The sequence below is a fragment of the Girardinichthys multiradiatus genome, chromosome 12, assembly GCF_021462225.1.
Source record: "Girardinichthys multiradiatus isolate DD_20200921_A chromosome 12, DD_fGirMul_XY1, whole genome shotgun sequence".
In the NCBI taxonomy this organism is placed as follows: domain Eukaryota; kingdom Metazoa; phylum Chordata; class Actinopteri; order Cyprinodontiformes; family Goodeidae; genus Girardinichthys; species Girardinichthys multiradiatus.
In genome coordinates, this window is record NC_061805.1 from 49,962,290 (window position 1) to 49,976,876 (window position 14,587).

Here is a 14,587-nt window from a genome sequence, read left to right on the forward strand (position 1 = left end):
CTGTTGTTTCCCTAATCAGCTGTACACGATTTGCAACAAAGACATGGAATCTTCGTGCTTCATTGTTGATATATGCCAAGACTACCTGGGAGTCTGTCCAAAAGAACTCCTCATCAATGTTCATCTCGAGTTCTGATTTTAGCATGACACTCATTTTAGCGGAGATGACTGCAGCTGATAGTTCCAGTCGCGGGATGCTTGTAACTTTGGTAGGTGCGACTCTAGCTTTAGCCATAACCAGACTACAGTGTAATTTGTTGTCATCGCTTTTGAACCAAATGTAGGAGCATGCCCCGTAGCCAATGTTACTGGCATCAGAGAAGTGATGCAATTCCACTTTAACAATGTTCTTTAGTTCTGGTGGATGGTAACATCTGGGTACGACAACTGATTTGAGCTTTTCCAAACCATTTTTCCAGTCCTCCCACCTTGAGCACAGATTGTCAGGGATGGGATCATCCCATCCGGTCCCTCTACGGCAGAGCTCCTGTACTATACTTTTGCCACTTAAAGTGAAAGGAGCTACAAACCCTAATGGGTCATACAAGGATGAAATCACTGATAGTATGCCCCGACGAGTAGGAGGCTGGTTCTTTGTGTTTACATTGAAATTGAAAGTGTCATTTTTGATTGACCACTGGATTCCAAGCACATGACCTTCATATATAGTATCAGGTTTGAGGTTGAGTGACTCTGTCGCAGTGGCTCTTTCTGAGGGTGCAAGAGGAGACAAAGCATCACTTTGGTTAGAATTGAACTTGTGCAGACGTAAACCTCCACATTTGCAAAGGGCTTGTGTTTCAGTGATGAGCTCTTGAGCCTCTTTGACTGATGGGACACTTATCAGCCCATCATCTACGTAAAAGCTCCTTTCCACAAAGTCTGAGGCCTTCGGGTAGTCAGATCTGTGCTGTTGGGCTAAGTACTTAAGGCCAAAATTAGCACATCCAGGAGAAGATCCAGCACCAAACAAATGTACAGCCATCCTGTACTCTTTGGGCTCTGTGTCTAATTGTCCATCCGGCCACCATAGAAATCGTAAGTAGTTACGCATCTCGGGGCAAACGAAGAACTGATGGAACATTCTTTCGATGTCACAGGTGATAGCCACATTCTCCCTTCTGAAACGACAGAGCACTCCCACCAATGAGTTAATCATATCAGGTCCTGTGAGAAGAGTATCGTTCAGTGAGACACCGAGAAACTTGGCAGAACAATCAAAGACAACTCTTAACTTTGTTGGCTTTTTGGGGTGGTACACCCCATGATGTGGTATGTACCATGCAATCTCATCAGTCACAGGAGGGGCTAGTTCTGCATCACCACTGCTGACAATGTCTCTCATAAAGGCACTGTAATGCTCATGATACTGTTTGTCAGCCTTTAGCTTTTTCTTTAGGTGTTGCAGTCGAACCGTAGCTAGCCTCTTATTGTTGGGAAGGGCTGGTGACTTATTATCCTTGAAGGGAAGGGGCATCTGGTGGTGTCCATCGTCTCTTTGCTTTATTGTGTCACTGAGGAGCTGTAAAAAATAAACATCATCCTGAGATACGTACTTATCTTCATAGTTTCTCTCATTGAAGTCTAACTCTAAGACCTTTAACACATCAGCAGCTGAGGGAGTGGGCATTTCTTTAACTATTATTCGGTGCACATAACTCTGATTTCCCCCTCTGTCTAAGTGGGGATTGCCAGACCCAATGATGCTCCAACCGAGTATGGTTCTTTGTGCAAAGGGCTCGGTCAGTTGTCCTATAACAACTTCTAGGGGAGCTAGTGCTGATGGACAGTCATACCCGATTAGCAACCCCACTTCACAATCTTGTAGTGGCTGTAACTGGTTGGCTATACTTTTAAGGTGTGGCCACTGAAGTGCAGTTTCTCTAGTCGGAATATGGGACTTGTCAACTGGGATAAAGTCACGAGAGTAGGCTTGCTTTATTCTGACATGGGTGTCAGAGTTGAAGCTGCGCACCTGCAGGTTGCTAGCAAGTTTACTTGCCACAACTGTCTCAGCAGAGGTCATTGTGCTAAGCTTTAACTGCACTGGTTGATTATCCACATTCAACTCGGACGCTAAATCTCCTAAAATAAAGGAAGAGTCACTCTGGGTGTCGAGCAGAGCATATGTGAGTATTTCTTTCTTTGGTTCAGATGCAGCTGACACAAAAACCTGTACGATGCTGGATGTGGCAGATGTCTTTCTTGTGAGTAGATGGGTCATGACTTTATGCTCTTCCTTGTTTGCACTCTCAGCTGGGGAACTAAAGTCCTCAGTTCTCCTTTTTTCTGGTTCCTTTGCTCTGTGTATGTGCAGACAGGTAGGGTGACGTCGACTGCACTCACTGCAGGAGTGACGTCCTTTGCATTCTTTAGATACATGGCCTTTTCTCAAACATCCAAAGCAGAGGTAATTTTCACGAATGAAAACTTTCCTTTCATCAATGGGTTTTGCTGCAAAGGTGGAACACTTGGTTATGCCATGTGATTCATCCTTGCAAAACAAACAAGGGGGTTTAGGTTTAGGAATGACCACTATAGGTAAGGGAGACTTTTTCTGGACAGTTGTGCTAAGTGCTTTAGCTCTTTTAATGTGTCTCTCATCTGTTTTTTCACTCATGAGGAACGGTGAGGCAACAGGGTTACATGCAACTTTAGCTTCCTTTTCTATGAACTGCGTGAAGTGAGCAAAGATGGGATACTCCTGGTGTTTGTCTAACTCCTCCACAACAATGCGACTCCATCTCTGTGTTATCCAATCAGGCAGTTTTTTGAGAAGCTTGTGATTTTCCTCACAATCGTTGAGGATATCCAGACCTTTGACTTGGGAAATAGCCTCTGCACAACCTTGGCGAAAGTCTGCAAACTCCCTCAGTGCTAGGGGGTCATTAGCAGGTATCTTGGGCCATTTTGCAAGCTTGGTTCTAAAGGCTCTTTGGGCAATAAATGGGCTGCCATACCTGTCTTTCAGAACACTCCAGATGCCCTGGTACGCCTGTTCAGTGTTCTGATAAAAATATCCCTCTACGGCCTTTCGTGCTTCACCTGTGCAAGATAACTCTTTAGATACAATATCTTCTCACATACAGGTAAGGGTTTGTTGCCAATTAGTGCCATAAAGGATACTTTCCAGTCAACAAACTTTAGGGGGTCACCACTAAAGATACCTGGCTCAGGTGCAGGAAGTCGGTTTAGGGTAAGGGAATTGGCGAGAGCTTCAGCTAAGCTAAGTTCTTCTCGTTCTGCACTGGTGTGGTGATGCTTAAATGACGCAGCCAGAGGATTTAAGGAGGACTGTCGTTCTCTGACAGGATCCTTTAAAGTGGTTTCAAAGTTATGACAGGATGCTACATCATGGCTTTCAAGGTTGTTTAACAAGCTTAGGGCTCTAACGTGTGCCGCTGCTATTTTTACTTCACTTTCTGCCCTTAACTGCTGTAGTTTATTTTTTTCCTGGTCAAGCCTTGCCTTTGTTTCCACTTCTTCTTGTTTTAACTTTGCCAATGCCTCGTTTTCCTTTAATTTCCATTCATTCTCCATTTGGTTGACTTTAGTTTGCTGTGCAAGTATTTCCTGTGTGGCCTTTGCTTGTTCTATTTTGGCTGCGAATTCAGCTTCTGCCTCGCGACTGCTTGTAGAATCTGCCTTTGAACGTGCAACTGAACCATCTTGGAACGATGTTTCAGTTTTTGTATCACCGAACACAGAGCCATAGTCATTTTTGTTTAGCATCACCCTTACCCTTTCCTTTTCAAGACAATCATTAAAAGGCTGATCACTGTTTTCTTGTCGTTTTGCAATGATCTCACAAATGTCTGTTGTAAGCACAGCACAAGCATCCATTTTTTTGACTATGTCTGGGGTCATGTTTTGGTTGCGGCGAATGGGCTCGTAATGTTGTTGTACAACTGCATGCTTGTCCCTTATGTCATGGCTGACACTGTTTAAGTTTTCAGGTAAGCAGAAAGCCTTCAGTTTTGTTCTGATTTCTTTAGCTATCTCCTTCCAAGAATTATATGCTCTCTTAGATGCTCTTTCATTTTTCTCTGCATCCTGTTCGTGCATTTCTTTGCCCTTTTCAGTCATGCGTCTTTCACGATTGCTGGATCTCACTTCTTGCTGCTCTACATTATCGGGTTCTTCAGCAGAACGCAAATTTTTTTTTTCTTTAATATGTGTTTGCGCTTTGTAGAAATGTCTGGAGTTAAATTTGAATAAGTGTTGCTTTAACTTTAAGATGGTTTGCGAAACAACTCTCAGATCAGACATTTAAACCATGTAGATACACAAGTTGCAACCACATATATACCAAATATCTCTGTAAATACTGCTGATATACCATAAGTTACTCTGAAAGATACACAACCCGTACAATTAAAATAATAAATAATGCACACACTGTAGCTTTAAAATATTAAACTGCAACTGCATTTAAAGCATAAAATGCTAAATTAGTGAGCGGGTAATTAATCCTTTTATCAGCAAAGTCCTTACTGAGTACAATACCTGAACCCTTTTGATTCACCAAGTCAGAGTTCAATATGAAAAGCAGTGATGAAGTATCAATGATTCTTGACAGGAGTAGTCTCTCTCGGCTGACTTGTGGGTTGCGCTCGTCTACTATGGGGCTAGCTTGCATTCAGCGACGAGTTTTCACTGTAGCAATCCCTCAGAACCAAAAACACACGGAGAGCTTCGACGGGTGCAGTAATCACATTTACTTAATCCGAAACCAAGTTGGAATGTACCAAAATACACCGTGAAAACTAAAAATAAAAATAAAATACATCTGCTTAGGTGCTTTTGTTTGACACAAAACATAGATACATTACATAAGTGCAGACTTCACAAAGTAATACAACTTTAAACATGTACCTCGCTCCGCTGTCCAAGGGATGCAAAATGTTTATGCTAGTAAAGTCCGTGTTGTGCCGCTATGAAGCCTTGAGCTGTTTTCTGACGAACGTGCCCTACTAGTTCAGAGTCACAAAAATGAAGCACATCCTCCTCTTCCTCTAGTCTGCAGGATAATTCAGTCTCAAGTACTGACTGACAGGAGACTAGCAAAACTTTTTTACCTTCTTCCTTTCCGGTTTTTTAAAGTCACAGCTCGTTACGAACTAGGCTACAGCATCCTCTGCTGGACATTACTGGTAACAACATAGAATCAGCTTATAAACATAGAATGGGCATTTACATATGTAATATTAATACTTTAATATTTTATTGAATAATATTTTGATCTGTTAAGGATTGTCCTGTGAATACCAGCCCCAATAAGGCGATGGTATTAGGACAAAATAGAAAGGTGTGAGACGAGCTCTGACATTATTGAACAGCATAAACTCTGCACATATATGGAATAAATTCACACCATTTCTTAAAATACAAGAATTTATTAACAAAAATAAGTCAACTCAAAGTCAAACATATTTCAGTCAACAAACTCTTTACTATGCTAAAACAATCCAACTAAACTACCAAGCAGAATTAAAGAATAACAAAGACTAATGGGCTATGTACAATATAAACAAGTTGATTAAAGATGATTAGAAATTATGACTAAAAGAGTGATGCAACATTACCATGCAATGTTTATGTTTGAGAACCAAGGATTATCTTGAAGAATCTGGAAGTGAAGTTAAGTTCGTCTTGGAACCAACTTAGACAATAATCAGCAACGTTTAGACAATCATTCACAATGTAAGATCAGATAAAATATTATTTTAATAAAATAATATTTTAAATAATGATCTGCTGAATAAAACCAACCTTCTGGATGACTAATTCTCAACAGGGTTTCATTAGCTGCCTTTATTTATTAAAATAATATTTAAAGAAATATTATTAAGGAAATAGTCAAATATTTAAGGAAATATTTTGGAAAAGAGACAAATCTTTCTGGGTAAATGATCTTTAGTAGCAAGCATGTGTTCTTAGCTGTTAGCAGTTAAAGCTAACAAAAGAAGTTGATAGCTTAGCACCAGAATCAAACACACACCTTTAAAATACCAGGGTTAATAAAAGAGTTAAAATGCATGAGTGCAGATGGCGCGTTATGGCCGATCTTCTGTGTTTAAAATCACCATTTAAATAAAGTTTGTCTTAACTTTAAAAACACACAAACACAGAACACAAAGCTGAGCACATGTGCTGCAGATAGCCTGCTAGCACTAAGATAGCTGAGTTTAACACAAACAAAACCAAGCTTCATAAACTGACAAACGTTTAGATCATTTCATCCTAAATCACTTCTCTCTGCCCAAACCCTAACCTCATATGAACCGTGCTGAGGAGGAGTTGTCCGGGCAACAACGAAGTTTGAAGAAAGCTCTGTGAATAAAGGGTTAGCTTCCAGTTAACCTCCGGAGCAGTGGCTGGGCGGCTCGCTCTGTCAGCTGACTACACTGCACGTTAACTGCTGTAACCATGGTGATGCGGTGCCGTCGTCCTCCTTTCAGATCGGGAAACTGCTCCACTAGGCGTCGTAGAGACGACATCTCTGCAGGGAACTCTGGGAACAGTTTTCTCTCAGAGAGAAAGTCAAGTAACGCTTGCACCTTAATCACCCGTTCATGAATGAATTTATCAGATACACAGACAGTAATTCATTCGTACTTAACTTTGTGCATATGATCGCGTGATCTTATGACACCCTTGGATCCAGTTTGAAGAGTTTATGTTTGTTTGCCAGCAAAGAGACATTAGCGCGCTGTGTTTCTCCTGTCCAGTCCCGCTGGGGAGCAGTGGAAGAGATTGGACCATTGGAAAGGTGGGGGTTTTATACGGCCAGTGGCATCATGGGAAGTCCGCTGTTACCCCCCTTTTCCAAATGTGCTGGAAGTAGTTCCAGAAAAGTCTGTACCGCATCTTGATGTTTTAATCCATGCCTGTGAGTCCCAACAATCCAAAGAGCCATTTTTACCCTCAGTCCAGCTAAATAAAACTTGTTTAGAGTTGCTAATGTTACCTGACCTTTGAAAAAAGACAACTTGTAATTTTTGATAAATAATTACTGTAAGAAATTTGCTGTGATATTTAGAGAATGACAATTTTATTTTACATTTTCCTAGTTTTATAATAAAGAAAATCATAAAACATTTGCAAAAAAGACCACAAGTCCATTTTCTTCTATAGGATGTTGATATCTCTTGGAAAATTATGTAAAAATCACATAGTTTCCAATCTAATGACAAGAATAATAAAAACATATTACTGGTCATTTTTGTGTCATTCTGTTGTGCAAATAACAAGAATTATTAATAATGATAATTAGGAGCCATTGTGGATGGTTGAAAGAGCCAGTTGGAGATGCAGGTTTTATTAGGTGTATCTGTGGATATATTTGACATGGAAGAAAAGGGAACCACTCGCTCAGAGTTGGATAATTAGATTAAACAGTTGATTGGACCATGAGAAACAACATTAATTACACAGGAGAAGAGATCTACCGCACCACATTTAGTGACTGGCTAATTTCCAACTGAATAACTAATGAGATTTTAAAACAAGCCTAATCATGTGAAGGGGTCTGCTTTTTTGGTATTTAAAAACTGATTTTCCTTTTTCTCTCCCCTCCAGCCCCACGATCCAGGAGCCCTTGTTGTAGCCAGGCAGCCAGTGTCACATCATCTCCATCCTTATCAAACCTGTTAGACACCACCAGGTCCCTGCCCTCTTCCAGAAGCCCCCTGCTCAGACAGCAACTCAATCTACTCGGGCCTCCCCTGCTGCAGGACCCGGCCTCCCCTAAAAAATATGACTACACAGAGCTGTACCCTCAGAGCTACGTGGAGAAGCTGCAGGCCCAGGAAGGGACGTCAGCTGTTAACTCGCTTAGTTTGGAGGGCAGGAATGTGTACTTTTCACCAGTGGTGGAGATGGTCTCTTGTTTCAAACCTAGCAGGTACAACTCGTCGCTGTTACCCCAAGAGAATAAGCCACTGGAAGTGGGCATCCTGCGGAGGGTGAAGGAGCTGCTGGCTGAGGTCGACCCCAGGATGGCAGCCAAACACATCACCAAGACTGACTGCAAGGTAATGCTGAAGCCACATGAATCAATGGCTACAAACTAACAATGGTTACAAAAATAGAAAGCTTGTTGATTTTTGAAAATGTAAAGAGAAATTAATCAGTTTGCAGCATTTGTGTGGAAAACATGCCTTGTTGATGTCAAAGGGGAATGGACAGACTTGTTTAACATAAGAAAGACAACATTAACCCCAATAACTCGCTACAAACAAGGTATGCAGAACACCATCTTCAAACAAACAACACGTCCAACCTTAAGGCAGATGGGCTACAGCAGCAGAGGACCACACCGGGTGCCTCTCCTGTCAGCTTAGAACAGGAAATTGACGCTACAATTCACACATGATCACCAAAACTGGACCATAATAGATTTGAAAAACTAGTCCGATGAACCTCTATTTCAGCTGCAACATTCAGATGGTGGGGTCAAACTTAGCCAAAAAGAGGAAAGCATGGTCCATCCTCCCTTAAGGATCGATGATTGAGCTGGTGGTGGTGGTATAATGGTGTAGAGGGTATTTTTTGCCAGGCATTTCGGGCCCGTAATACCAGCTGAGTATCATTTAAACACCACAGCCTACCTGAGTGTCGCTAGTGACCGAATCCATCCCTTTAAGACCTCAGTGTGCCCATCTTCTGATGGCTTCTTCCAGCAGGATAGTGCACCATGCCACAAAGCTCTAATCACCTCAAAGACAACTGTAAATAAATGGCCTCCATGTTTACCAGGCCTCAAACCAAAAGAGTTGGTGTGAACAGCTTATTCACATCATGCATCTGTTGCTAACAAATCCACAGCTTCTGTGTGGTGCTGTCATGTCAACATGGACCAAACCATCTGGGCAAAGTTTTTGACATCATGTTGAAACAATGCCAGGAAGAATTAAGCAGTTCTGTATGCAAAAGCTGTCCAAAAAGATACCAGCAAAGTGTACCTAATAAAGTGACCGGTAAGCCTCCTCAAGGGGGATCCCAATTGTTCTGAGACCTGTAGGGATATAAAATCCTTCAAGAAAGTTCTGGGTCTGGCCCAGAGTCGTCTCCCTGTCATCAAAGGAAGGTCTATGAGAGGCACCCTGATAAGATACCTTACCCACCTCAGCTGACTACGTTTGATCCAGAGGAGCAGCAGCTTTACTTTCTGTCTGCTGCTCTGTTTAAAAACTGAATTTGGCTGAGGTGTGGTGTGCAAGTTTGCAATGATTTGTATTGTTCTGCCAAATAACATCTATTATGTTATATTTCTATTATTTTTATGTATTTATTCTACAAACAACGCCAGAGAAATGATCGACCTCTGAGCCAAAAACTAGAGTTTTACAATTGGTCCAACATGTTTGTCGTTCCTAGGTGGCCAGAATTTTGGAGGTGACTCCAGAGATGAAAAGAAAGATGGGAGTGAGTTCTGGGATGGAGCTGCTAACGCTGCCACATGGACAACAGCTGAGAATGGACCTGCTAGAGAGGTGAGGACTGTCTCACATCAAGACGTTTTTTTTACACCACAAATGAGCCACCAAGTTTTCTGCTTTCTGTTTTACAAACTTACTCCAATCCTTTGCTCACACCCATCCATCGTCTCTACCCGGGACGCGAGGCAACACAGAGACAAACAGGACAAACTGCCGTCCACGTGCACCGAGCCTTGTTGACATCAGAGTCATGGAAAGAAAATCCATTTGACCCATCATCAGTTAAAATGAATAAAAGCATAGCATTTCATTAGCTTCTGGTTTATAACTTTTAGACAGATAAAATGTTAGAAATAAAGTATGTTAAAAATGTTTCTATAGGTTTGTGTGACCAACAGGCTGTGATAATAGTACTGTAAGTCTGTAAGTCTGTAAGTCTGTAAGAGATTACTGTGGTCCGTTATCTTGAGAACCTCATTGATGACTCTCATCAGGGCTGTTTCAGTGCTATGATGAACTCTGAAACCTGATCATTACTGTGAAAATGCTCACACACTTCTAAGAAACGGATAAGAAGGGAAGATTAGATATAGGTCTGTCATTTATTAAGTCATCTTGATAATGAGAAGGTTTCTTAAAAAGCCGCTATAAAAGCCTGAGGTAGTGATTCATTTTTCTAAGGGTAGAATCATATCTAAAATGTGAGCAGTAATCAAAGAGAACATATTAAAAAATTTGGTAGGGATAGGTGTCTAGCATACACACATACAAGGAGTTGAAGGTTTAGATGAAGGTAATATTTCTTTTTGGGCTGCACGGTGGAGCCGTTGGTAGCACTGTTCACTTGCATCAAGAAGGTCATGGGTTCAAATCCAGGCTTGGGGTCTTTATGCACGAAGTTACATACATGTGTGGGTTCCAGCTTCCTCCCACAGTTTAAAAACATAACTACCAAGTTAATTTATCCCTCTAAATTGCCCTTTGGGATGAGTGAGTCTGTCCAGAAATGATCTCACAGCCTCTTCTAGTTTGATTTATATAGCGCCGATTCACAACATTCAGCAGGTCAAGAAGCGGTTCCTTCACCAGGTTCTTTCAGCCTTTGCATGTATCTCATAGCCATAAACACACCAAACAAAGCTCAGATCTGTCTTTGTTTTCCGCTCCATCCTAACATACTTTTACCTTCCTATCATTCTGATAAATATTTATAGTAAAACTGACTTTTCAGACTTCGGAAATGTTTTGTAAATTTGGGAATTATAAAGAACTCAGAGGAATAAACCTGATTATTTTGCATAACCTTTACAGTTTATTATACCAGTTTCAGATTCCTTGTGGTTTCACTTATTTTCTGCTAAGATGGGTGATTCCTGCTGCTGATCAGATGCTGTGTTCCTGCAGGTTTCAGACCATGGCCACCATGTTGGCCGTAAATGTGTTGGGCTGCACGGGAACGACGGAGGAGAGGGCAGCCCTGCTGCATAAAATCATCCAGATCGCAGCCGAATTAAAGACTACCATGGGCAACATGTTCGGTTTTGCTGCTGTCATGAGAGCGTTGGAGCTGCCGCAGGTGAGAAAAACAGACTGGATTTCCATGTACGATGCTGTTTGGTTGACTTTATTCATGGAGATAGTTGGGACAGGAAAGTGTGAGCTGACAAGCAACAAATATCCACTGGGCTTGATATCCAGCTGTGGTACAGTTGAACAAGATAACCACGTTATTGATAATTAAACTTACGGTCATCAATAAACCCTGAAGAGTGACTTCTTACACAGAGAACAGAACACAATGAGCACTGATGCACTCTGACCTCATTATCTCTGGCTGTAAAGATACAAAGACTGTTATAATCATCCAATCTGCTGTTATTTGTCAGTTGGAGATTTAATTTAGTTTATGTTTTCTATAAAAAAAAAAAAAAAAAAAAACAGACAGCATTAATTTCACTGTTTAATGCCATAAAATGAGCTAGTTGGTAGGAGGGCAGAAGGTGATCAAGCTTTCACCATCCCTTACTTTCTCAGGTGTCCCGTCTGGAACAATCTTGGACAGCATTACGACAGCGACACACAGAGGGCGCCATTCTCTATGAGAAAACCCTGCGGCCCTTTCTGAACAGCTTGAATGATGGACGAGGTAAACCGGCTCAGATATTATTTAAGAAAATCTATGAAACAAAGTCAGAAACAATCATTGACTCTCTTGTTGTGTCTGTCCTGCAGAAAGCTGTCCACTGTCCAGCACCACCTTCCCCCACGTCCTCCCCCTCCTCACCCTCCTGGAGAAGAGCTTTACAGTGGGTGAGGGGTCAGAGCCCTGGGAGACAGCAGAGGCCGGGGTGGAGGTGGTCCTGTTCCACCTTGCAGCGGCGAGAACTATCGCTCAGCTAGGAGGGATCTATCACTCCAACGCTGAGGGCAGATTGCAGGGTAAGAACCTGGGGATTAGGGTTATATGCTACCTTTCTACCACAATCCATCATCCAATTTCATGACGAGATTCCTGACTCACTAACAAATCTAAGCTTTTTACCCAAGAGGATTATTCCTCTTTCATTGTAACAATTTCATTGATGCTGACATAACACTGAAACACTGTTTGAGACAGTAAAGGATTCAGCTCATTAGAAGATAGAGAAACCTTCAGCTCATCAACATAATCATCTGTAGAAGAATAAAACTGGACCAAGAACTCAACCTTGAGGTATACCACAAGTTATGGCTCCTCTTTTGGAGGTGTAAATAACTAAGTTACAATTACATGAGAAAGACAAGAACAACCTCACTGAAAACAGGCATGAAAAATGTTTAGAGCTACTAAAAGTCTTCTATCATTAGAGTCGCTTCACGCAGGATGAGAACTGTGCTGCGATATGAAAAAAACAGCTGGGATCTGGATGATCTTTACGGAGGGGGATGAGGGCGTGAGTAGGAAAATGCAGTGGACTCCCTCTTACAGGCTTGAGAGCATTTAAGTTCCCCAAGGGATTTGAAAATGCACAAACGTTCTGATATTTTGCAAAACAAAGATTTTTGCCCTCATTTAAATGGAGATTTGGGAATTGATGTTTTCAAAATGCTTTCCAGAATGGAAACTTTTCAAAACTTTGTTTCTTGTGGACATGCCTGAACAGGATATCCAAAGATGATAGAAAGCAATGACGTAGAGACAAACTGTGTGCTTGCACACGGTTACTTTCTGTGCTAGAAACCACAGCGATGAAAGGAAAGAGTAAATGGAAAAAATCCATCGAACCTTTACCTTAGCAATGCTTTAGCCATGCTTAACATCTCCTTCTGTTGAATTTTTATGTCATTTATGTGGATGTAGCTGCCACCTACTGGCATGCAATACTTATTACAGGAGTTTGAGAGACCAAAGATGCATATTTTCTTCTAAATTTGAAAAGAAAATATCCAATAAAATATAACTGAGTAATGTAGTTGGGACAATAATCATTATTCCTGCTTTAATATATATAATTCTGTTATTTCCAGGTCTGGTTAGGTTAGGTATAAAATATTAAATATATAAAAATGTTTCCATATTATTTTTCTTATTCTATTTCTAAAAAAAATCTGAATTCTATTTTATATAAAAGATTAAACCAGGGTTACTCTCAGTAGAAGCAACATACATGCTAATAATCTTTAACTGGTACCGTTAAAACTGATGACAGTGATAACTGTAACTGATGTGAGCTGCTGCCAAAATACTGATGATGAAATATGACGTTCCAGGTTTCCAGGAGCAGGCCGATGTCAGGGAGATGTTCCTCACCGACTTCCAGATGAGGCTGCTGTGGGGGAGCAGGGGAGCCGAGGAGAACCAGGTTCTCAGATACTCCAAGTTCGACCAGGTGCTCACTGCCCTGTCCAACCGGCTGGAACCGCCGATCACACGACGCTGATCCCAGATGTGCTTTTACAGACTTTGTTTGACCGTGAACTACACCCCGATCTTCAAGTGATGGATTCTCTTGCTTCTGTATGAGACTGATATCAGTTCAACTCACCTTAAATGTAACAGATCCTAATGTCAGAAGGAAGGAAAGTGTGAATGCATGATAACAATAACTTTATTAACTGTTCAAAGCACAAATTATTTTTATCTTGATAGAATTTTTTATTGAAAGGGAATATAATGTGAAATATGTTTGTTTTCTTTATTGTTGTCTAACATATATTTGGGTTTTAACAGTAAATCCTTGAAAAACCCCAACTGAGACACTCATGGTTTCATGGTGCCATGGCTGTGATGTGTAAGGGAAAACTGAACAGAGCAGTTTGCATCCTTTTATCTTCCCTCAGCCACAGAGAAAAAAATGTGGTCCAGTACCAGGTTCTGCTAGCACTACTGGAAGCTAATGAGGTGCGTTTTAATGAAACTGATAACTGAGAAGAAACTGACCCTTTACCTGCAGGTTAACATGTAGAAATTCTTCATCTGCCTAAAAGCTGGATCTTCATTGAACGTCACAAACAATAACAATAATGTTTCTTCAGTTTTATTTTTCCCATCTTCACCTGCTAATTTTATTCATAAATAGTGAATATAATCTGGTAAATCTATTAAAGTAGTGTCCGTTTGAGGGAACAGCTTCTGACAGCAATAATTCAAATGTACAGAGAATCCCTTTGATCTTACACTTTATTGACATCTAATATTTATCTGTATAGTGTTATAACTGTGAATAAATAATGTGTTCCTCTCTGAAAATTCACTTCATTGAATAAAACCTTTCCCTGTATGATTCGTCTTTCTGCAACATTATTATGAAATGTGAAGAAGTTATTTTGACACCAAATGCTGCTGCAAAAGTAATTTATTTCAAGGATCACTGTGTGCGTTGCTCTGAAATTATGTCAATTTACAAAAAGATGAGAATAGATTTGTCTTGTTTGCTTTTGCAGGAGTTCAGAAAAATCAACAGCACCGTAGTTTGAAAATAGCGCCCTCTACTGTTTAAAAGATATTCTTTATCATGACACCGTCTGCTGTATATATTTTATTTTGATACAGTAATAAAATGCATAATAGTCATACATTTGAAAGTCTTTGTTTAAATTTTGAGTGAATTAGAAATGTTAAAAAAATAAATGACACATGTTTTGCTAATAGAAGCACATGATTT

General features: G+C 40.7%; 1 protein-coding gene across 2 annotated transcripts in view; it reads left to right on the forward strand.

Annotated features, from left to right (window-relative positions):
* Nucleotides 1–14,203, forward strand: part of LOC124878576 (SH2 domain-containing protein 3C-like) — a 78,212-nt gene extending 64,009 nt beyond the window's left edge. For both annotated transcript variants that reach the window (XM_047382582.1, XM_047382583.1), the window contains 6 exons: nucleotides 7,582–8,036; nucleotides 9,382–9,497; nucleotides 10,848–11,019; nucleotides 11,478–11,589; nucleotides 11,676–11,882; nucleotides 13,194–14,203. In XM_047382582.1, the coding sequence (XP_047238538.1) occupies nucleotides 7,582–8,036; nucleotides 9,382–9,497; nucleotides 10,848–11,019; nucleotides 11,478–11,589; nucleotides 11,676–11,882; nucleotides 13,194–13,363 (1,232 nt within the window). In that variant the 3' untranslated portion in view covers nucleotides 13,364–14,203. The remainder of the gene's footprint in view (nucleotides 1–7,581; nucleotides 8,037–9,381; nucleotides 9,498–10,847; nucleotides 11,020–11,477; nucleotides 11,590–11,675; nucleotides 11,883–13,193) is intronic.
* The last annotated feature ends 384 nt before the right edge of the window (nucleotides 14,204–14,587 follow it).